This window comes from Embiotoca jacksoni, unplaced genomic scaffold, assembly GCF_022577435.1.
Source record: "Embiotoca jacksoni isolate LCO1_2020_lvr unplaced genomic scaffold, fEmbJac1.0.p SCAF_11, whole genome shotgun sequence".
In the NCBI taxonomy this organism is placed as follows: domain Eukaryota; kingdom Metazoa; phylum Chordata; class Actinopteri; family Embiotocidae; genus Embiotoca; species Embiotoca jacksoni.
Genome location: NW_027185241.1, coordinates 19,605,290 through 19,628,970, shown reverse-complemented (window position 1 = coordinate 19,628,970; position 23,681 = coordinate 19,605,290). Strand labels below are relative to the sequence as shown.

Below are 23,681 nucleotides of genomic sequence, written 5' to 3'. Positions count from 1 at the left end.
TCAGCTATGCTCTCTAAGGCTAATGCACACACGTGTATGTCCACAGAGGAGAGGTTGGTTTTTCTTCCACTATAGATGACCTTTCATTTTAAAACAGCAGGACTCTCAGATTAGAGAACTTCAAGGTTCTAACTATCGCCAAGTTATTTGTTATAATGAAGTCAGAAGCTGCACATGGATTGAAACGTTATTTTTAACAATATGTCTAAGGAAGTTATATTTTCCAAAAATAAGTAAAAATAGTGGAGAAATGCAAAACGCTTTCGCACCGATGCTCGGGCCCTAATTAGTTGTGTTTCATACATCTTCCTGCAACTCAATTCAATTCAATTCAATTCAATTCAACTTTATTTATATAGCGCCAAATCACAACACAGTTTATTTCATGGCACTTAACACATTAAAGTCCTTACAACAAGACGTTACAATATTATACAGAGAAACTCAACAATTCAACAATTCCCACATAAGCTAGGAGGGAAAAAACTCCTCTTTAAGGGAGAAAAACCTCCAACAGAGGGAAGAAAAACTCCCTCTTAACAGGAAGAAACCTCCGACAGAACCAGGCTCAGAGGTGGAGAACATCTGCCTCAACCAGTTGGGGTGAGAGGAGAGCAGAGAGAGAAAAGGACAGCATAGAGATAGAAGAGAAGAACTGTTGGTGGAGACGACAAGCGCAGTCATGCACCCCCATGACGGGACATCTGGACTCCTTAACTTAAACTTCCTTTTGAGTAACTCCCCACTCATTTTACACAGAAAGTTCACTGCATGGATTGGGCTTTAAGTGAGAATAACTTTTTAATCAAACATCAGGGACATTTTGCTCAAAAGATGCGGGCTGTAAACAGAGATGGTTTCTAACGAAAGACACGAGCCAGTTGCATAATTGGAAGAAGGATCTTGAAGTTGGAGTCCTTTTCGGGATTAAGAGGCTGTCTTCTCCTGCTCCTTTGATTTTGGTCATTGTTCTTCTTGTGTGGTCATACTTTGTTAAAAGTAAGATGCTAAATTTCTGTAATACCCGTTTAAAGTAAGGGAAAGGCATTCTTAGTTTGTTTCAGCTATTTATTGAAGCCATATCATGTTAAATCATGTTTTGTGGCTGCACCATTTTACCAGATTAAACAATATTTGAAATACATTCCTCATGATTGAACACTGTTTGGCTGCATGCTTACTTATTGTATCACCCCAGTTCCTCACTTTCCATGTGGTCAGAGTAAAAAAAAAGTGTTTTTTTAATGATAAAAAGTTGTGCTACTTTCCCTTTCATGTGCTAAGAGTGCCGATTTAATGGACTTGGCCACTTTCCATGTCAGACCATGACACTCCCATTTCAGTAAACCACAGAAATGTCCCCCTGCTTGTTGGACAGGTGGTTAGAAGGAACACAATTTTGAAAAGTTGAACGGATTCAAATAATGTGAAAGAAATTCAAGAAATGTAGTTTTGTGTCTTCTCCTTCCCTTTTCCCATCTCTCTGCTGTTTGTTCCTCATCTCGTCCCACGGCTCTGCCTATTTTCAACCTGGAAATCCCACATACCAGAAGTACTGTGTGGTCCTGCTGCATTATGTGTCGCAAATAGACACACACATGCACAAGAAGACACAAACTTCCACCCACATGCCCCCATACTCGCCACCATGTACACACACACACACACACACACACACACACACACACACACACACACACACACACACACACACACACACACTAACAAACATGCTCTCCCGACTGCTCTGACATCTCTGGAGCTCCTCGGGCTGCAGGAAGCTGCCCGCCACTCCAACAGCACTAGAGCAGCTTGACACTTTTGGTAATCCAAACACCAGGGCTGCACTGTGTTATTTTATCTTTTGCTTCTTTATTTGGTTTCAATTGATGTTGATATTCATCCGCTCGGTGGGTTGGCACAGGAAGGTTGCATCTTCCTTCCTTTCCAGGGAATCCTCATCGGGGCAGAGACCACTGTGCACTTGCGCATTTCCCGATTCCTGCGCTATTTTGAAGGCGACAGTCAAGACAGGAGATTGAAAAGGAAATGGTTAGCTTTATGAAAAGAGGGAAGGCCACAGAGGGATTCTCTTTTGTATTTTGTGTGCATTTATATGACAGAAGATCAAATGTAGTTAAGCAGTTTGAGTCCCTTGAGAGCTCCTCTCACTGTTTGAAGCAGTTTGCATGTGTGGGCTCCTGTGCCGTTCTGCAAAGCTCCAACTGTGTTTACACTGACTTTACTGGGCTTTAGCGTGAAGAAGAGCAGAGGAAGGGTCACCCACTTTAACCCCTCTGAAGTGCCTCCTTTGATATTTTTACCATATTAGTCGACTTCCCGCCCTCAAGTTGCTCCTCTGAATCTTCTGGGTCAAAGAGAAGGAGGAGGGACGGACGCCAAGGGGAACCTGAGAGGGAGTTAAAGGGGAGGAAGACACAAAAGGGGAGAGAGGATTAGGGCCGAGCTGGAGAGAGAGGTGGGTTGAGGGAGGTTGAGGATAACTTTCAGGGGCAGAGGGGGAGAGCCGAGCCGCCTGCTGCGGCAGTTATGTAGCCCTGAGCAGCCTCTTGCCAGTTGTCTCTGCTCGTTTCAGTGACAGGATTAGACCCAAAAGCAGAAGGACTCAGATGTTTTCACATTTTCATTTCTGGTGCTGCATTGCTCCAGAAAAGTGTCTATGATAAAATCTATGTCAGGGGTTTTATAAACTCAGATTTGGAACAAGCGGAGCTTCACGCTGGAATGTGTGCTCATTAAACTATCACGTCGACACCTGAAAACACAGTTTAAAACTCAACCTGTACCAAACCCTAAAAGCTTGGTTTCAAGGCTTTTTCCATATATGAAAAATGTATGACAACTAAAATATAAAGACTTAAAGACATTGAAGGTGTGGTTTGACCAGGTTTGATTGAGTGACCTCGCAGCAGGACAAATTCAAACGACTCGAATCACATTTTCATTTTTGAGTATCTCTAAATCCTCGTTGGCATACAAAAGCGACACAAAGCTGTAGAAAGCTTGCCTGGTGTGCAGATTTGCACTTTTTCCAGTCACATTTGAACAGATCGCAGCAGTCTTTCCTGTGAACGGGTGATAAACTGCCGGCAGGTTTCCTGTCTGTCCTCCCGATCACTGTGAGCTCACATCCTCAGTGGTTTGGAACTGAAGGGAAGCAGAGAGGGACATATCAGTCGATGGGACAACGTGCTCTTTGTAGCCCCAGAAAAATAAGCTTGACTTTGTGTTTGTGTTTTCATACACACATTTGACATTTAGATGATGGTAGTGGACATTGGGTGTGATAGAAGACTATTTTTATGATTTGTATGGGCTGTTATAGGCAATGAAAAGAAACTGTCAACGCTTAAGGTATTTGAACTTATTCACAACATTTACACCTGTAACAATAGCTTGACACTTTGGAAAATATGCTCAGATCCTGTCAAGAGTTAGATGAGAAGGTTGATGTATATCCACCTATTATATATAGGCAGGAGACTGTTAGCTTACCATTAAGACCGGAAACCTGGAGCAACAGCTGGCCTGGCACTGTCCAAAAGCATAACAAAATCGGATAATCTGCACTTCTAAAGCTTATAGATGATGTTTTCTCGTTGGTTTATACAAAACAAAAAGGCTTTAGTGAGACTGCAGGCAAATCAGATTTTATTCTCAAATCAGTTCTTTAGGACAGACTGTCTGCACTGTTGCTTGCAACGGAACAGATCAGAGTGTTCAGACACCGACAAACCTCGGTGTCTTTCTCTGTTGATTTTTATGCAGATTAATGTCATTGTGTTTTTTACTTTTTTACATCGTGCATCAGGGACTGATTGATGCACTAAAGCATTGCACTTATACTTACAAGATACGATAGTAAACTCACCTACCGCTTTGAATTATGATTTTATATGTATTTCATATTTGCTCCTCAGTCCGTTTGAAATCATAAGACTAAAACGTTCATACACGTCATGAGAATACATCTAATAATAGGTTAATTTAATGAAATTCGCACATGTAATTTGTCCAATCTTTCCGTGCACATTATGCTAAGGTGAAATTATAAGTATTTCAACTTAGGCTATATTCACACAGTCTGCGATTTTTTTCCACATCACATCCTTCCATCATTTAGCAGCTGCAGCTGTGCTACTTTCAGTGTGGATTTGTGAGTTGACTTTATAAATTATAGTTTGCTCCTCGCTTTTAAAATATGTAGTTCTGCTGTCAGTACACTTTTCCGTGTTTTTGATTGGTCAGATGCTGCAAACATCTCCTCTTTAATGTGAACGCACTCAGAGCCGAAAGCAGAAAGCCTGAGTAAACAGAGAAGGTTGATAACCACCATCGTATGACTGATTATCTCGGACTGAGAGTTTCCACTTTGTTGAGCAGCTCAGACAAAGAAAGCCTGGATATGTTGAACTTGCTTCATAGTAAACCCCTCTGGTCTCACTGGAGGGAGATCGTAACACGCTTTTTTGTTTTGAATATGATATATTTACCAAAATGCCCACCTTGCCATAGAATCAACACTTATGCCTTTAAATGACATACTTTGACAAAAATGTATACTGTATCTTGTCACATGATAGAATTGAATAAATAATGCTAATATGGAATATAACAGTTTATTCTGCAAGAAGATCATTGTTTGGAGTTCAACATGGTTCTTGGTGACCTTTTTTTTAAAGACCAAAGCAACACCACAAAGGAATGGGCTTAAATGTCAACCCTGTCTTCAAAGCCTGTTAAGTGTTTTTATTATTTGTTCACTGATGTAGAGAAACGTACAATGTACATTAATGAGCCAAAACAGTCTGACCAACCCTGCAGAACATACTGTTGGTCCTTTGCATGCCACCAAAACAGCTCCAACCTGCCAAGACATGGACTCTACAGGACGTCTGAAGGGGCTCTGTGGTGTCTGCGAACAAGAGTTTAGCAGCAGTGGTGTAATTTGAGGGCTGCAGCTACCGCAGACTTATGAGCAGTTTATTTGTTGTCCCTCCTCATACCACAGTCTGCAGTTACTTACCCCGGCTGACTGGGAGCATCTCACTTCAGAAATGGTCCGACCCAGTCTTCTGGCCAGGATGATTTGGTCCTTGATTCCTCGACACAAATACCCCTGGTTGTCAATCTCTACCTCAGAGGTATGAGTGGACGTCATTCCAGTGTAGACAGAGCCAGACTAGCTCGTCCCACTGATTCAGATCTTCTTGCCAAGCAGCCTTAAAAGTAGTCTGACTATAGCTCAAACAAAATCTCATTCTTGGAGAAAGCCAAAAAAATCTCCTAAAATGTTGAACTATCCCTTTAGAATTATTTAAATTTACAAAATGTCCCCACTGTGGGATTAATAAAGCCTTATCTATCTATCTAAAAGACAGCTAGGATGTGTGCTGAGACTTTAAAAAGACTGTAAAGAGGTATTGAGGGTAAATAAGCAGTTACAGAGTGTATCCCCGACAACAAAAGTAAACCGACTAAAAAAACAGGCTATTGGTTGCAGAGCTCTTGATCTGTATTGTATAACGGTACAATAAAGATTAATCAACACCACTAACGACTTACTGAGCTCATGATGTGTAATACATAACAAAAGAGAGTTCAATGGCTGCAGAGTGTAACTCTAACCCCGGTTCCTCATCCACATCCATGTCGTCTCTGCGCCACTTTGGTGCACTAAATTAGCACGTTTTATTTGTCTCTGAGCTCGTGTGTGGGTGTCAGCCCTCTGCTATTTCATGCTCTAGACTCTGTGTGACAGAATTCATCTTGAAAGTAGATTAACTGTAGTAACCCGGCCTGTGCAGACTATGATCGAGTGTCACATGACCGCACACTCCCACCAGTGTAAACACACACTGTAGTGGGGAATCGGAGCTCTTAAAGGAGAACTGCTGGAGTTGGACGACGTGTCGGGAGGGCAAAACCTGAAGTCCTTTCTGGTCCGGTTGAGTTTCACAGCGTGTGTCTCTGCAGACGTACCGCCGTGTTGACTGATTCTACGATAGCAAAGACTGCAGTTGTTTTGTCTGTGTGTTGGATTTGAGACCGTTTGAGGACCGTTGCTGTTGTTTGCAGAAGAAGGGCTCCTTTCATCGAGGCGGAGTGGCAATCAGTCATATCAGCTGTTCTCTTTTCTTTACTCACTCTGTGGAGGAGTCTCTTAAGTCGAAAGTATTCATCAGAAAGTTTTTAAACAGAACATTTTGATGATGATGATACTAAAGGGGATAATATCAGTAAGATTTACAGCGGTGCACAGCGTTAGATCAGGCAGGGAGCTGAAGTCACGTTTGGATTCAACTCTTGGCATTCATGCTTCAGTCACTGACTAGTCAGGTCTAACCATATGTGTTCTGGTGGTCCATCATGCACTTAGTTCAGGTTCAAAAGTAATTAAAAAGATACTCATGAAATCAAACAAAAACATCATATATTCAAGACATAGACGGACTCTTTGTACCTTCTTTGCCAATGCTCTTCCAGACCTCTACACCTTCAGCTCATCTCGTTCTGCAGTCTGCCTCTCGTCTGGTCTTCAGCAAGTTGACTGCAGCTCGATCCCACTGAGTTCAGGAGAATGACTGAATCGAGGATATTCCACCTCTTCATGCAATCTGTTCTGCTGATGATAAAATGTCAGCGGTGAAATCATCAGGAAATCACAATTGCCGGCATGGTAGCAATACATGCTTGAACAATCCAAACCATAGCAGAAGCGCCGCCATATTGGACAGTTGAGGTGGAATTCTTTGGGTTATGAGCTTTTCTGTTTTTTTTTTCTCCACCCTTTCCTTTTTTCTATCGTTTTCTTCCAACATCCCGGTTTCTTTTTTTACATTGTTTTTTTTTTTTCTTCTTTAAACTACAACCTGCTCATTCTGATTTTGAGGCTCAACAGGAGTTTGCATCTTTGTTTTCTGAAGTCTTTACTTCATCATTGACAGAGAAACATGTTCACCTACATCTGTAATTTGCACGATGAATAAACGGTTTGTTTCCGTACAGTGTGTATGCATCATGCAAAATTATTTTCCACTCATCTACAAAACTTGCACACCTACTTTTTTTTAGAATAAACCTCACTGTCTACTTTCACAAACTAGCTCTCACTCCATGAGTCATGTGTGAGCTGCTTTGTGCTCGAGCTAACATTGAAACAACACAACAATAGTTTAATAGCCAAGTGTCCAACTACCTGTGAAGGTTACACTTTGGGCATTGTGTGTAAATACATCTCTCATACACTTCTTTCATTATGTATTTAAATCTAAAACTTTGCAATTCAACGCAGCATCTATTATTTCATTTTAAATTAAAAGTGCTGAAACACAGAACCTGAAGACTGCAAAAAATGTGTAACTGTCCAAAAACGTACTGAACTTACTACAAAAACGATTTAAATCAGGCCGCATTTAAACTACAGTAAATTGTGTTGTAGTGTATTTTAGAAAATGAATGGCAAAATGCAGAAACACATTTCACTAATTTAGCAATTACTGCATTGAGTTAAAGAATGAAGTGTTGGAGCAGCTACCTAATGCGTCATCAGGACTTAAAGTAGAAGCCAGCGCTGGTGTTCATTTCAAATAGAAGTGTTGGAAAAGCTGATATACGTGGTGCAGAGCTGCAGGAATTCAGGGTCCTGCTCAGTGAAGCTGATCCAGGCTAAATGTCTGGCGACATGAAGGTTTAAACTCAAGACCTCCCGGCAGAAGGATGGCTTTTTCTGACTGAATCCACCCTTCTTCAACATCTGCAGACTACACACACAGCTCCTGTCCCACCCAGCAAGGCAAGATTATTTAAACACAAACCCACATGAAGAAAAACCTTCCTTCGCTTTCTAGATTTCAAAATAAAGCTTTCATGGGCATATTTCATCTTTGCAAACTTCAGACTAACACAGGTTAATGTGGATTCCGTGTTTTCCTTTTTTTTGTGGTCTAGTCTAAGCCTGCAGTCATGGTGCTTGGAGTCAGAGAGACAAGTCTGAACAGGTCCCAGAGCAGAGAGGGAGATCACTGAGTTGGAGGCGGTGGGAGTCATGCAAGGAGAATGACAGGGATACGATTTTACTGATTACACCGCAGCCCAGAGGCAGCACGCGACTGCAAGCAACACCTCTAAATGAGCCAGACAGACGATGTAGAACGATGTAACCATATCTGAGGGCTGATTATTTATTCATGAATGGTTATAAAGGACATTTCTAAAGCAGGAACATGAACACTGATTTCAGTTCTAACTTGGTAAACATGAAAAGCTTCATGCATCTAGTAAATGACAAACCAGGTCATGTGGAGTCATTGCCACTTCTAGGTCTGTGCCTGGGATTATAATTAGCAAAATTATGAGTCATATTTTTGGTTGTTTTTTGGGGGGAAACCTTGTGAATCATTTGTTAGATGGATTTGACTACAAAATTAGATTTTTTTCTCTCCGTTCATCTTTTACTTCCACAAAGTCTGAAGAGCTCACAAAAGACCATAAAACACTCAACAATGTCTTTAATGCATGAATAGAATAAAAAAAAATAAAGTTCTTAATTTAGCAGTTCTTTCAGGAAATACCATTTGAATAGTTGTTTGGAAGGAATTTCAAAGGTGCTTGGAGGTTTAGAAGGTTCCCTTGAAAATGACCTCAAAACATATTGTAACAGCCTGGGTGACATGTTAGGTTAACTGTTCAAAATGTTAAAGTGTTCATGCTTTTTGTTGCTGTATTTAGATAAGCTGTGAGACCTGTCAGTCATTCCTGTACCTATGATGGTGAGCAGGGTGAGACAGCTACCTGTGATTGGCCAGGAGCTAAGGGGGGAATAGGTCCTGTTCTCCTTGCTTGTTGTGAGAGTAGTTCAAGGTGTGTGCGACAAAGACATGCTGTGTAGAGCTACCGGTAAGAATTAGCCGTAGTGCTGGCGTTGGCTACGGCCCACAGTAGCCTGTGTATTGTTCCAAATAAACTTCCAGAAAACTGAGTACCGTCTGGCGGCTTCCTCAAGCAGGGACGCTACAATATTTAAAATGTGGAGTTTATAGTTTTGCATGTACCGGACCATGTAACCTGTGAGGTTTGGGGTGATGCGTATACACATTTTTTAAAAATTATTTTTAAAGTTGTAACTTGGCGCAGGCTGGGTATTGATTCAGTTTCGGTTGTCATTGAGTGGGGTCAGCCACGTCTTCAGGCCTCCTTTATCATATTTCCAGTGTTTGATCAAAGTACAGAGTGCAGCTCAGAGGAGGAGGTGTTGCCCTGGATTTGATAGAATCTGTATACAGTTGTTCATGGTTCCAACCTGATTGCATTCAGGCAGCTGATGCCTTCTGAGGCTCCAGCCTACTCTGTGTTTTACAATGTGTAGTTCACTGTATGGCACTATTTAAATGTTTCTGTTATTTGCAGCAGGAATTCTTATCACTGATTTGTTGGAATACCAGACAAACACTCCGGTAAATCATAATTTTGCAGTCACAACAATGAAAGCAAATTCATTTTATCTCCACAATCTTTCCAGGGGTCTGCAAAGTTACAACGCTTCCTCAATTTCTCTGCAGTAAACAAACTCAACAGAATCTCTGCTGAATGATTGCATCACAAAGTAAGCGCTTCTATACAAAAACCTTTATGAACAAAAATAATTCCCTAATATATGGTCAGCAAGTGTCTTCAGCATCTACCATTAAAACTAAACACATGCTGATTGACCAGAAAAAAACTGCAAAACAGGAAGTAACTTGGTGAATGGGAAATGTGGTCTGATCATGAGAATAGTGATGTTTTAAATGACACGAGCCGTACACAGCCTTACAGTTGTAAGAGATGTGTTGAATTAATATTGTTTAAAAAAGAAGTAAAGCATTTACTTTTACAGAAGATGGAGTCTGTGTATTCTATGTTACAGTCACAGACTGTCTTCATTGTCAAGCTGCGTCACTTTTTTGACATATAAACATTTTTGTAACTGTGAGCCCACGGCCTTATAATAACAGAAGAAAGATGACAACTACAATATTTACAGCCACAGTGTTTCTGTGACGTACAGTGGGACTATCATCCCACGTGCCCTTTTTCTTATAGTAGTTTAACAAAAAGTCTAAACAATTTTCCTCCTCTTGCAATTTTGGCCAATTCTCACAATTTTACAGCCAAAAAAATCCCATAAAATTCACCAAATAGCATCACAGTTTTTTTAATGAAGTTACTGCAAATTCAATTATTTTTGATTACAGCAAACACCCAAAAACTTCAGCGAACTTCGGCAGGGACTGACCAGAGCTGGTGATTTGAATTACATTCGAAAAATGTAGATCTATGACTGAACAAAGCTGCACTGACACATTTTTACATTACAATGGATCAGTGTAAGTGGGTATTGTGAAAAGTGATGCATATTAAGAGAATACCCAGCGTACCCTGCGGTTCCTTTCAGTTGCTTTCAGTTCTGTAGAACTTTTTATTGTCTATCAGCTAAGTGTTTTGGTTTAAAGTTGTTCACGATCACTCTTCTAATTATTTCCAACCAATGAAAGCAGCTGTTTTCAGAAAAAAAGCTCTTGAAAGCCAATGAATGCTGCCGGCTCAGCACCAAATTTAGACGGAGACAGTTACTGTAGAGTCTTTACAGCACAGTCGCTGAACATAGTGAAGCATTTAGCAGCTAAAGAGACAGATATGTATCTAAATAATGTTGGAGAACGTAACAGACCTTTATGAAGAGTAGGTACAGTATGTGACATCATTTTGCAGACCTCTTCAAAATCACAAAACATCTGTCATGTATGTTGAGTTTTTTCCTCATTCATGTTGCTCATATTTATTACAAACTGAAATGTTCATGAAAACACAATTTTACTGTGACAAAGTTTTACATGTTTGATTAATGAGACTCAACGATAAGGAAAATAACATGTTTTGACAACATGTCGAGAGCTAAAGTTTTGTTCGTTGCTTCCAGATGTTTGAGGGAGTCTTTCCTCTGAGTTTATTAAATATCTGTATCATACAGAAGCAGCATCCATATAAGCATCTACAGAGCCAGAAAGTGATGCACATTTACACACAAAAGTGGTAACTTCATTAATTATTATCAGACAGGACTGATCAGGATCTAAGGGTGAATGTATCGTCTACTTCACTGTCACACACAGTTACAGTTTGAGTTGAATTGTTGTTACACATCGACATTCTTCTGGTTGAGGCAAAGTATGAAGCTCTATGACAGCTAAGGAGATATTTCTCTGTCAGTCAGAGACTGATCTTACTAAAGTCAAACATACTTTTCTGTTACGTCAATTTATTTTGTCTCGAAGATTTTTCCATTTCACCGTCTCAGTAGGTTGTTGGCAATAATGTGTTCCCATAACTACATAAGGAACGAGACTTCTGTAATCGGTAAAGCTGCCTAACTGAAAATATGGCAATAAATAATCCAGCAACAATAAAATTATACTAACATGCTACCATGAGTTGCTTTTATGATATGAATTATCATTACACATGGTGAGAGTTTAGATTGTTCAAGAAATCATAAATAACGTAAGAAAACGTTTTTGTCAGCTACACAGGCAGCAGATTTGAGCTGATTATTCATTTATTTTACTTGGACTAGGCCTATTATTGTGTCATTGGATTTAGAAGATTAACATGTTTCCCTCCAATACACCACAGCATATCTTTTGGTGAGCTATTTAAAGTTTCAGTTCTATTAAATAAAATTATAATTAGAATTAATACCATTGTATGAATATATCCGTTCTGATTAATTTATTTATTCTATGACTTTGAAACAGTAGCCTTACATTGTTGTGTAGCCTTTCTGAAGCTTTTTTATGGGTAAATTAGTCAATTTTATTTAATGAAAAAAATGTCTGTGGCAGTGGTACTAGGAATTTGGTTTGGTACATATTGGTACATGGTCTGAACAGTTTGGAACCCTCTGTTCTTAAGGAAAAGTCAAGGGGTCACCAAACCATTAGGTTTAATTCTCTGGAGATTTTGAATCTGACCAGCAACTTTGAATGAGAATCTGACCAGAAGTTACCGAGATATCATCCTGTAAACCAAAGAGCACACAGACATAATTTGTACAAAATAGTCCGAAGAATTGTAAAGTGTGACAGCAGGACTTGATGGAAGCGTGACGCCAACCTGATGTATGTTTTTTATGTGTGTGATCTCCAGGTATGCCCCCCTTCTACCCCCTCAGTCAGCTGTGTAAGTTCTGTGATCTGGAGCTTTCTTCTTGCAGCGGCACAGGAACCTGCATGTCCAACTGCTCCATCACGTCCATCTGCGATAACATCAGTGAGGTCTGTGTCGCTATCTGGTAGGTACCTCAGAGCAGAATGCTGGGATTTATGAGATGATGATATAGATCTTCAGGTGTACACTGTCAAAATATTACTCTCGTGCAGGAGGAAGAACGAGACAGCCTTCTTCATCGAAACTCTGTGCCACAACCCGTCCAAGCCGCTGTACGGCGTTATGCTGGATGACTACAACAGCTCCACCTGCGTGATGAAGGAGAAGAACACGACGAGCGGGATGGCTCACTTCTGCTCCTGTACAGAAGAGGAGTGTAACGACAAACTATTGTTCTCCCCCAGTAAGTACACAAAACCGCCATGCTCTGACGATGTTGAAGCTGCACTGAGATGTGGATGTACCGATTTAGAATCTGTCAGCTCAATGTTTTGGTTTTATGGAACACAAACTTGCTATTGTAGTTCAGACTTCACCTCTCACATGGTTTAATCAGATTTTAAATCGAATATCCACCGCAAAGCTCCGTGCTCCTAAAAGCAGCGTGTTCTTCTTCTCCCCATGTTATTTAATGCTGGCTGGCAGGCAGCTTTTAGGCGCATTACCGCCACTTCTGACAGGATTTACGCATTACAACCAGACGCAGGGAAAATAAGAAAGAATGATAGTCGCACATACTAATCAATTTTGTAGATTATAATGACTATTCGAATATTCAAAATTTGTGCCCCATCCCTCGTTTAAACAAGCAATTGCTTGCTAGCACACCCACCAAAACTTCTTATTAACTCATTTCTGTTCCCGAGTGTCCAAAGAAATCAAATGATGCTACATTAAAGGCTGCAAATAATGTATAACGACCAAAACCAGCAATTTGTTCAATCTTGAAAACTTTCCCCACACTATCTGTGACTGTGCTATTCCTTTGAAACTTCAAAAACTGCTCACAAATATACAGGTTCATTGTCTTTTTTAAAAAAAATTTTTTTTTTTAAAGAAATATATTTCATATATGACATCTGCTCTGAATATATTTGACTACACAGGAAACAAACAGGCAAATCTTGATAACTCCATCCACAAACCAACATGTATTCAAGCATGACAACAGGAGAGCAGGTCACTTTGACAAAGTTTACACAGCTGTTGTTGCATATCTGCATATCAACCATAAAATCAACAAGTTATGAGAAAAACACATCTGCATTCCTTTCTTATATTTCATTTGTAAATAAACAAGTGCTTTTGTCTATACTTATTTAGATTCTCCATTTTATCTGAGTACAGTCTGGTCTATCACTGGTTTAGTTTACCAATCAATCATCATTCCTCTTCGCTGTCATCTTCTCACCTCCTCCAGCCTCTAACAAGGAAAACTGTGTGCATCTTAGCATGTTAAGTTATTTTTATTTGGGGTCGCATCACGGTCGCGACTGTCTAGTCAAATGAGCAGAGAATAAACTGTCATGACAGCCAGGGAGTAGAAACGTGGTGTTTACATCACACATAAACAACATTCGGGGAATCCTCAGTGTGCTCTGTGCCTTTGAGAGAAAATCTGTCTCAGCTTCTGAATGTGTGTGCGTGTGTATGTGTGTGTGTGGTTGTGCAGCCCAGCTGCACTGGAGAGCTCAGACATATGGTTTCCTGTCTGTGTTTAGCTCAAATCAGAAACATCTCCAGCACATGGTGAACAGGCCATGTAGACACAGAACACCTCTGTGGTGAAGATAGACAGTGAGATAGTCTCCATTTGCTGTTATGGGACTTTGACCTTCTTCTCTTCCGATGTTACAGTGTTATGAAAGCGGATTAGAGTCCTCCTCTTCCCACTCCACTGACTTAAACGGTCTCTTTTACATACTTTACATGCAGTACATGCTGTAGATAATGTGGGATACTGAAGCACAGTCAACATAACGGCCTGTGATATGGATTCACTCAGAGAGCACTGCTATTTTGAGTTCAGGCTACAGACTTTAAATGCTCTGTTCACCCACCCTTACATGTAGTCATATGTAGCCGTGAACATCCATGCCTGTTTGTGGACTGTATCCAAACTTTGAATCTGGGGCAAGTTTCCACTTTACCTGTCTGATAATCGACCAGCGGATGATCAAACAGGTAAAGGTGGACAATCATGAGCCTTGACTGGTTGGAGCTGTAGATCAGAAGCATGCAGGTGCAGAGCCAGACATACCTGCAGAAAAGGTAAAATGCAAAATTAACTTAAATGCCATATTTCCCTGTTTTATACATTCTTTTTCAAACATTAGTATCGTTTCAGTTTTGTAATCGTATTGTACAGTCTCCCTATGTAATGGATTAAAAAAAATCAGCACCAACAGCTGTTTATCTCGACACACAAACCTTTAATATTCACATAACATTAATGGATGGAGAAAGGCAGTTTGGATGGAAACATACAGCTGGTTCAAACAACTTTTTAGTAGAACTGCAATTTACCAAAGAAATAATCTACTGTATAAATACATGTCAGTGTAGAAACGAAACATAAGAAACGAGGAGACTGATCCTGGAAAGTGTTTTGGCTTTCTAGTTTTAGAAAAGTAATTTGCTCATGCTGTGAACACCACACATGCAATTTGATTCACCTCTGTTGTACTGCATGGAGGTAGAGATCATGATAATAAGCCGACCCAATCTGCATGATTCACACCACTAACGATAAGTGAGGAAGTCAGTTTTCTTTCAAGTTGGGTGAACTGTAGCTTTAGCTCTTAATATGCATAGATTACAAACATGTTCACCAGCCAACAGCTCTTTATTATTAATTAAAAGAGGAAATTGTCTGGCATTCTCTTTAAGGCTAACCCATTAAATGTAGCATCTTTTCTATATGGTCCTTTTTGGTATGTTTCCTCCAACAGAGTATCTATGTGCTACCATTAAACCGATATTGTGAGCACTAAGTTAGCTACATGACCACGGCTGGCTGGATGTGTACAGTGGTTCGTGTAAATCATAATTGATTTTTGTAAGTCTGATCTCTATTTAAAATGCACGCACGCACGCACGCACGCACGCACGCACGCACGCACGCACACATACACACACACACACACACACACACACACACACACACACACACACACACACACAGTGAGACCCCTGAGGATAAGGGTTGTGGTTCCTTCCTCCCATTGATGACACATGCAGCAGGAAGTCCCTGTTTGTTTGTTGGACCACTTCCACGGCTGATCCCTCTGCGAATGCCGCACATTGTTCTTCCCCTGCATCACATTCTGATGACATGCTTGCAGTAGTATTTGTGCATATGGTTTACTGCTTGAGTGTCGCACTTGCGGATTGTCGTGTGTGAGAGTAAGTGTGGTTATGCATTCGAACAGATGTTAGAAATGTCACCATGTGGGAGGGAACATTGTGATCCAATAGCAGCAAACACATACAGAGCTTGTTAGTTTTGACAGACAGCTCAGCAAGGAACCTGTCAGAAATGACTCAGATAGGGAAAACACATTGTGTTGTAAGATGATAAAATAGATCAGAGTTGCTGTTTATCGGAGCTGCTTAAAACTGAATGCATGGCTGTGTCCAGTTTAATTCAATTCAATTCAATTCAATTCAATTCAATTCAATTCAATTCAATTCAATTCAATTCAATTCAATTCAATTCAATTCAATTCAATTGTATTTATATAGCGCCAAATCACAACATGGGTTATTTCATGGCACTTAACACATTAAAGTCCTTACAGCAAGACTTTACAATATTATAGAGAAACCCAATAATTCAACAATTCCCACATAAGCCAGGAGGGGAAAAAACCCCTCCTCTTTAAGGGAGAAAAACCTCCAACAGAGGGAAGAAAAACTCCCTCTTAACAGGAAGAAACCTCCGACAGAACCAGGCTCAGAGATCTGCCTCGACCGGTTGGGGTGAGAGGAGAGCAGAGAGAGAAAAGGACAGCATAGAGATAGAAGAGAAGAACTGTTGGTGGAGACGACAAGCGCAGGGCCGAGACATGCAGCTCCATGACGGGACATCTGCAAAAGAAAGAAGAGAAACTACGCGAGCGAGGGAACTGAATGGAGACAACAGACAGTAAGAAAAAGCTATGGGAGAGAAAAGGATGGTGAGGTATGAGTCAGTTAAAGAGTAGGAGGAAAGAAAAGAAGCTCAGCATGTAATGAGGTCCCCCAGCAGCGTCGGCCTATAACAGCATAACTAAGGGTTGGTTCAGTTTAGAGATGTAGTCATGAGGTATTAACCCTCCTGATCCAGCATGAAGGGCTGGTGCTGCATACATGCAATAAAATGGATTTTTAAAGCTTAGTTTAATAATAATTTATCAAATAACTATAGATAATGCGAAAGGCGTCGCTTACATTGACGGGCCGACAGAAAATTATCACCCAATTTTGCTGCTCTCCCATCTTTATGATGGGTTTTAGCCCCAGCTAGTTGTTTTGGTTTTAGGGCCCAAACCTTTACTGTTTTTGTTTGTTCTCGATGCTCTCATCAGCCTCTCCAGATGCAAGACAAAGCTGTCAGCTAAAAAACCCTCATAAATCCACTCACACTATTGTCCAACACAAACGGACAAAATTAGTGATGAGCTGATGAACATACTGAAAATTTTAGCAGCTAAAGAGTCTGTATGGAGTCGGTGGTGTCCAAAACAGAGTTAAAAGGAGAAGTCATATTCGACTGAATAAACAGGCTGTTTCCTATGTTAAGCTATTGTTTACAGTGTGTTGCACTGCCCCCATGTGAGGTCAGTTAGTTAAAGTTAAATATTTCACTGAAACTTGGGTGAAAGGCCAAGGACACCATTCATAAACCGTGAATGTACTTAACTCACTAAAATGAGTTTTGTTAGTTTTTTTTTTATCATGTTAGTTGTTTTTCAGTTAGTTTCATTTGCTATTAATTTGTGGATTTGGGAAACTGACCTCCCATAACAACAAACAACCTCATTAATTGTTTGTGAAAGTAGATTATTCCACCTATTATTATTTATTGAGCTTTGTGGTTGTGCATCAATGCAACATAGATACTGTATGTTTGCATTCAAATAGAACTGGCTTCTATTGGCCAGAGTAATTATGTGAGAGACATTGACATGGTTATAGAGCCATAAAACTGCATAGGTAGAAGGTAGGGGTGGATTGGTCAGTCAACAAAACACTCAGTTCATTTCCTGTTCCTTTATAATTCCATGACCATTCCCTATCCACAGTAGCATTTTTATAATTGATATTTTATTAATGTCATCAACCAAATCTTTGCTATAGCAGTGTCACTTTACTTGTCAACAGCAGACTTCCAGCTGCCGGTTTGTTATGACCTTGTGTATGGAATTTTTTGTTTTTATTCTGCGTGTTTGTGTGGACACTGAATATCAGTGTGAGCAAAAAAAACAAATGATGAAAATGAAATCACACACATTTTGAATCCTAGTTTTTGACGTCCTGTCCTTTTCCTGTAATTTTGCCAGGTGTGTTAAAACCGGTCGGAGACGATCCCTCGTACTCTCAGAGACCTGGACCTCTCTGACACAGCAGTTGCTTCTAATTAAGATCTTGTAAAAATGATTCGGAGCAGACTAACGCAGCCTTTCACTCTATCAGTTGCACATGTGTTTTGGAGCTTGTGAACTAGTTCCAATGGGAAAGGAGGCCCAAATAGTAAATACTGCCTTGTCATAGTAACATGCTATTTGTATTTACAGCTGTGCCCTTGTGAAAGTCAGTTTTACATGCTTTTCCAAGAATGCGTTGTGAGGGATGAGGTGAAAGGTAGAACCAATTCATTTTTTGCATGGGTTCCTTTGCTCACACAGTCGATGTTTTCTCACAGATGTCACCTCATCTCCTCCAAGTCATTTCATGGGTTATTTTGACATCATTAATGATGAATGCCATTTTCCACCCTGACATTAAATGGGGATTTGTATGCAGGTGGAGTGTTTTCTATTTTGATGATAAAGAAGAAGAAGAGATAAAAATAAGAAATGACTTGTTGGTGCAGCCTGCAAAGAGGAAGAGGAGAAGAAGACATATAAAAGTGTCTCTCCATGTTCCAAGATGTGCTGTTTTCATTTGTATTTTTACAGTTCCTCCTTAACTGTGGAATCTTGGCTTGTCATCAGTCAGTCTGTCACACAGCAGACTGCTTTACAGAGAAATGACTCAAGCAAGCTTAGATGCATAAAAAAAAGAGTTAAATGAAACAAAAATACACAATGATAGCCAGGGCAGAGACCCCTGAGATGAAAGGAGGAAGTAAATGATGAGACAGAAACAAAGAGATGAATAGGTGTTGTGGTGAGGGGATTGAGCGCTAGAGAGATATGACCCGTGTTTATGAAGGTTGTAAAGGCAGTGCTGTTACCATAACAAGTAAATAGTGAGCCCGATGTTCACTTTTACTCAGCGTTACAAGCCTCCCTGTGGCTGAATTCCTCCACGCTCCTCCAGAATATGATACCAGCCCAGATAAAGGCAGGTTATTTATATACGTTTACAAACTCCACCAGGGAAGATGGTAAACAGCTCTACATTGTTTTCAGTATGAGATTCATACAGTGCAATAAATTCGATTCACAGTACAAACATTTATCAGATATTTTTAATGAAGCTATAGATCTCCAGAAACATATGTGACATAATATTGAAACTATATTTATTGCTTTTTTGTTTTCTTTTTTGTGCCACTTGTGGACATCAGAAAAAGGTCTCAACACAAATTATACTTCATAAGGTTGCTATGGTGACATATTTACACATTTGGAAGACGTGAATGGAAATATATATAAGTTGAGTTTTTAGCCACATCATAGTCCAATAGTCTTATTCTTTTAGGTTTGGTCTTAACAAAAGGTACCTATTTAACATGTATACTGGACAATTTGAGCATTTTTGACTTAATAAGATTTTTAAATCTGATTATTATTTGAATCGATTTGTCTATTTCGGGTCAATAAGGGCCAGGACAAAAGAAATTTGCCCCATGAATTTCCAGAACATTGGTTTTCAACTGATGTGCTGCGACCCAAAAGTGAGCCACACGACCATTTTAAGTGGTTGAAGTAAAAAAAAGAAGTTTGTTTTGAAGTCTACAGAATTTCTGCTGCTGTGCTTTTATTTTATAAGACATAGTCACTTGAATGCTGATATTTATTTGAGCAATCAGACCAACATGTGCAGTGAGAAATGCTTTTAATTTGAAAGTTCCCTTGTGTTTCCGTGTAAAACCATGTAAAGCCTCTTTTTTATATATTCATTTTCACGCATCTCTTAACTTACTTAAAATCAAAGTTCTACTATAGCAGCATCTTAACACCACTAAGCTGGTATTTCTAGACAACATCATAAAGCTTTTGCTCTCTAAACATGACATCATCCCTCACCTGTTAGCTGTTATACTGTAGTCTCCTTTTCACTGTTATGGTTGGTCAAAGCCATGTGTGCTGAAGAAACAGGCAAAACTGCAGTCAATTATTTTTCGAAAAGTTGGAAGAATTTACAAAACTAAAGCACAAAATGTATTATTATAAAGTGCAACAATCTGAATCTGACTGATGTACAACCTCCATTTTTTTCCATTATGTGACCAAATAATTACAAAATCATTTACTTTGATTGGAAATGTTTGATCAAATCAAAGTGACTACTGATATTTAAAGCCTTTTAAGTGTTTTACTGGTGCGTCAGACAAACTGGCACAAGCATAGGCAAGTTGTAAATGTGCCACAGCTTCCTCTGTGTTTTTAACGGCTGCCATCTACCCACTCATAACCTGTCTCAAACATGAAATCATGTCTGGCTCTGTCATTTTCCGAGGAAAATAGTTCCTCTTTAATATCCAACTCATAATTTAACTAAACGTTAAGAAAATCCAAGTAATTAACAACTGGTTAGAGCATCAAAAGTGTGAGTCAGAGATGGCAGGGTTTGAAATCCCAGAATTAACATCCTATAATGTACTCACTGATGATGATGTGAGTAATTGTAGGCCGGAGGCGAGGATCCCTCTAATAGTCCAAATGATGTGTCAAACCTCTTTGAGAAATGCATTAGAACACCCTGCCATTTGATTGAAAAGGCAACATGAGTCCTATAACCAGTTTGTCTTGGCACCGCCTGATTGGCTGTGTTACTACCTCAAATACACACACTTACACACCCTAATCATGACGGCAAGACAGCAAGGAAATAAACTTAAAACCTCAAAACCTTCAAGCAATCTTAAAACCCTTAAAGCATGCGCACATGTCCAGCGCAGAAACGTGAAATTTGAGTGGAACTGTCTGACAGTCTAGCAGATTTATTTTGGAACAGACTTCATGGACTTTTGAAGTTGTCTCAAATCCAAAAGTGTGTGTGTGTGTGTGTGTGTGTGTGTGTGTGTGTGTGTGTGTGTGTGTGTGTGTGTGTGTTTTTCAGTATTTTTGATTCATTGCATCTGCGGTTTTGCCCAAGCAATCCCAGAAGATTTACTGCTTTGTGTTCTCTCTGTCACACACACACAGACACACAACCACAAAATAAAGATATAATAATATCTTCATTTTGTTACTCTTTTTTGAGGAGAAAGCGAGTTTAAAGCGAAAATCTGAAAGTTATTGAGGCTTTATGACAGTTATTTGGAAACAGCAGTACACAACGGCTTCAACTATTACATCACACATTATAAAAAATGTTAAGCAAATAGTGGCATGATAAATATATCATATAGTTTTCAGTGTCTTTGCTGTTTCATCCGTCGCAAATTCCACATAATATTGAAATACATTTGTGGTTTGTCACTTATGGAGCTCCAAAACTGACAACATGTGTCAGAGAGGTTAAATTGATTGTGAGAACAGTAGCTACACAATAGTGACACAAGTCACAGTGTAAAAGTCGCAAAAACATTTTAACCAAGCTTTCGACAACAAAGTTAGCTAATTCGTGTTTTCAGGTGTTTAATCCTCTGGATTGGCCCCACAGGTTTTTAAACATGGATGTAATACGGAGTTCATTCATTCATTCTCGTGAAAATTGTTCAGCGGTACAAAACTTTTTCATGCCTACCACGAGGCACTGTTGTGCACATTTTCTCAGTGACCACGATTCAATGTTATGCACACTGACCCAAAAACCATTAGTCCCATACGCATCATTGTAAAAGTAGCAGCTGTGAAACTGTTTAAATACGCATTCATTAAAAGCATCTCAGAGCCCCTGAAATGACTCTTTATACAACTGTATTATCAGAATTTGATCCATTTGGTCCAATAATGTGTTAAATCTACAAAGGCCATATGAGTATTTCTGTAATATCCCCACAATATATGCAGGGAGCCAGCAGGAAGTCAGCTGGCTCAGCCGGTGAGAGTGTTGATTGAGCTGGTAGAGAAGATATGCTCTATTGGCCCAAAATTGTGAAAGCATGCGGATCGAATGCGAATGCATCTATGGCTTGCAACCGAGATGGATTTACTGTGGCCTCCAATGGGATAAAATTACAGGTCTTCGATGGATCAAAATCTGATAATGAAAAGAACCATATTTGAGCAATTTTGTTCTCTTGTTTTACCATCATATCAAAGGTTTACATTTGGTTTCATATTGAAGCAAAAGTCTAACTTGTTGATGTAATCAGGGAGATTTGATAAAGTTTCTTCTTAGGAATCCTTAGCTAATACGTAAGTAAAAAATATTACTGCAAAATAAATGCAGAGTGGTACAACGTCTCCGATGGTCAGTCCTTGGGCAGATCACCTCCACCCTGTAAATGTGGCGGCTTCGTTTCAGAGAGTAATTTTCCCATTAGACACTGGGCCAAGCTGAGGCAGACAGGCTCGCGACTGTTCTCTCCCCGACGCTGCAGCTCTGATGGTTGGCTGCCGCTCTGTCCGGACTGGCAGTCAGTCACAGAGGATAGAGTTAAAGCTATAGCTCACAAAAGCTGTAAAAGCTGCTCTCACTGTTGGCAGTGTCCACTCTAGACCTACTGACTGAGTGTAGTCAGCTCCCGCCTGAGATCAAAACCTTGGAGATAGAGGCGCAGCTGTAATATATTTCATGGTCATTGTTACAATGGAAAGTACAAGATTTACAGCACTCAGTGGAGCAGGGAACAGCAGGGTATTTTCATAGCACAGGCTTAAAGAATGACTTCCCTGTGGCGGCTTCGCTTATGTTGGATTGTAGTATTGGAAACTGCAGTGTGTTGCATACAGTACCCGAAAACAACAAAAATTGAGGTTTTGTCCTCAAAGACCTGTTTTTACACTACTACCTTCTCTTTTCAGAATTAGAATCAGCTTTATTGGCCAGGTATGTTTTCACATACAAGGAATTTGACTCCGGTTGTAACTTCTCTCTCAACGTGCAAAAACAGACATACATAGACATCTAAAACATAAATAGACATATATACATGCATACAACTAAACAATGGTGCAATTAACAAATGGTGCTGATGCGGTTGGGTGTAGTGCAAAATGGTCCAGTGATGTAGAACATGTGGATAAAAACTGGTCTTGTTTCTGGTTGTTTTGGTGTGCTCTGTAATGCCTACCAGAGGGGGATGAGCTGAAACAGAGAGGTCCAGGATGTAATATTTTTTCTAAAATTGTAGGCTGTTGTTTCTTTCTGAAGACGACACTGTTTCCCATTCACCCATTTACACATGAATGCTCTCAGAGCTGCCATGCTTGGTGCTCGCCTGCCTTAGGAGCAACTTGGGTTTCAGTGTCTTCCACGAGGGCACTTTGACATGTGGACAGGAGGAACTGCGAATGGAATTTTATGATTAGTGGTCAACTTGCTCTACCATCTGAGCCACAGCTTCCCCTAAGAGGAGGGACTGTTCAAATGTAGACTAAATATTCACCTCTCAGATTAACACTGACCAACATAAGCCGTGTCACTGCCACAGACCAACTCGAGACATCTTGAAACTGTTCTACAGTAAAGCCATAATTCTTTACAGTAGACGGCTTTGATATAAAAGCAGATGCTCCAAAAGCTGACTTTGCATTAACAGTCCTCTAATCGTCCCAGAATGACTGCTACTCTCGTGCTTTGTCTCCATGTTGGCAGTCACAAAAACATCCACATCTGCCCACCTTAGCTTCAGATAGGCAGGGAACACACTGCACAACCCTGTAAGTGTTGCTGGCTAAAATAAATGGTATGACAGCAAACATTTGTGGCTCCTTTTTAGCTCCATTCACCAAAATAAACACACGCTACAGAATACACCTCTTCAAAGCTGACTTTTATCATTCAGTTCAAAGTCAGTCTTAATGTCATTAACAACCCACGAGCACTTTTGCTCATTTTGTATTCTGCTTGTAGTTAATTTTGCCATGTCATAAATGCTGCTTTGGGTTCAACTTCCACTACATCACTGT

At 40.0% G+C, this 23,681-nt stretch overlaps 1 protein-coding gene across 1 annotated transcript in view; it reads left to right on the top strand.

Annotated features, from left to right (window-relative positions):
• Positions 1-23,681, top strand: part of LOC138194597 (TGF-beta receptor type-2-like) — a 42,300-nt gene that overhangs the window by 418 nt on the left and 18,201 nt on the right. Inside the window, exons 2-3 of the mRNA XM_069143490.1 lie at positions 12,208-12,352; positions 12,441-12,631. Of these exons, the coding sequence (XP_068999591.1) occupies positions 12,208-12,352; positions 12,441-12,631 (336 nt within the window). The remainder of the gene's footprint in view (positions 1-12,207; positions 12,353-12,440; positions 12,632-23,681) is intronic.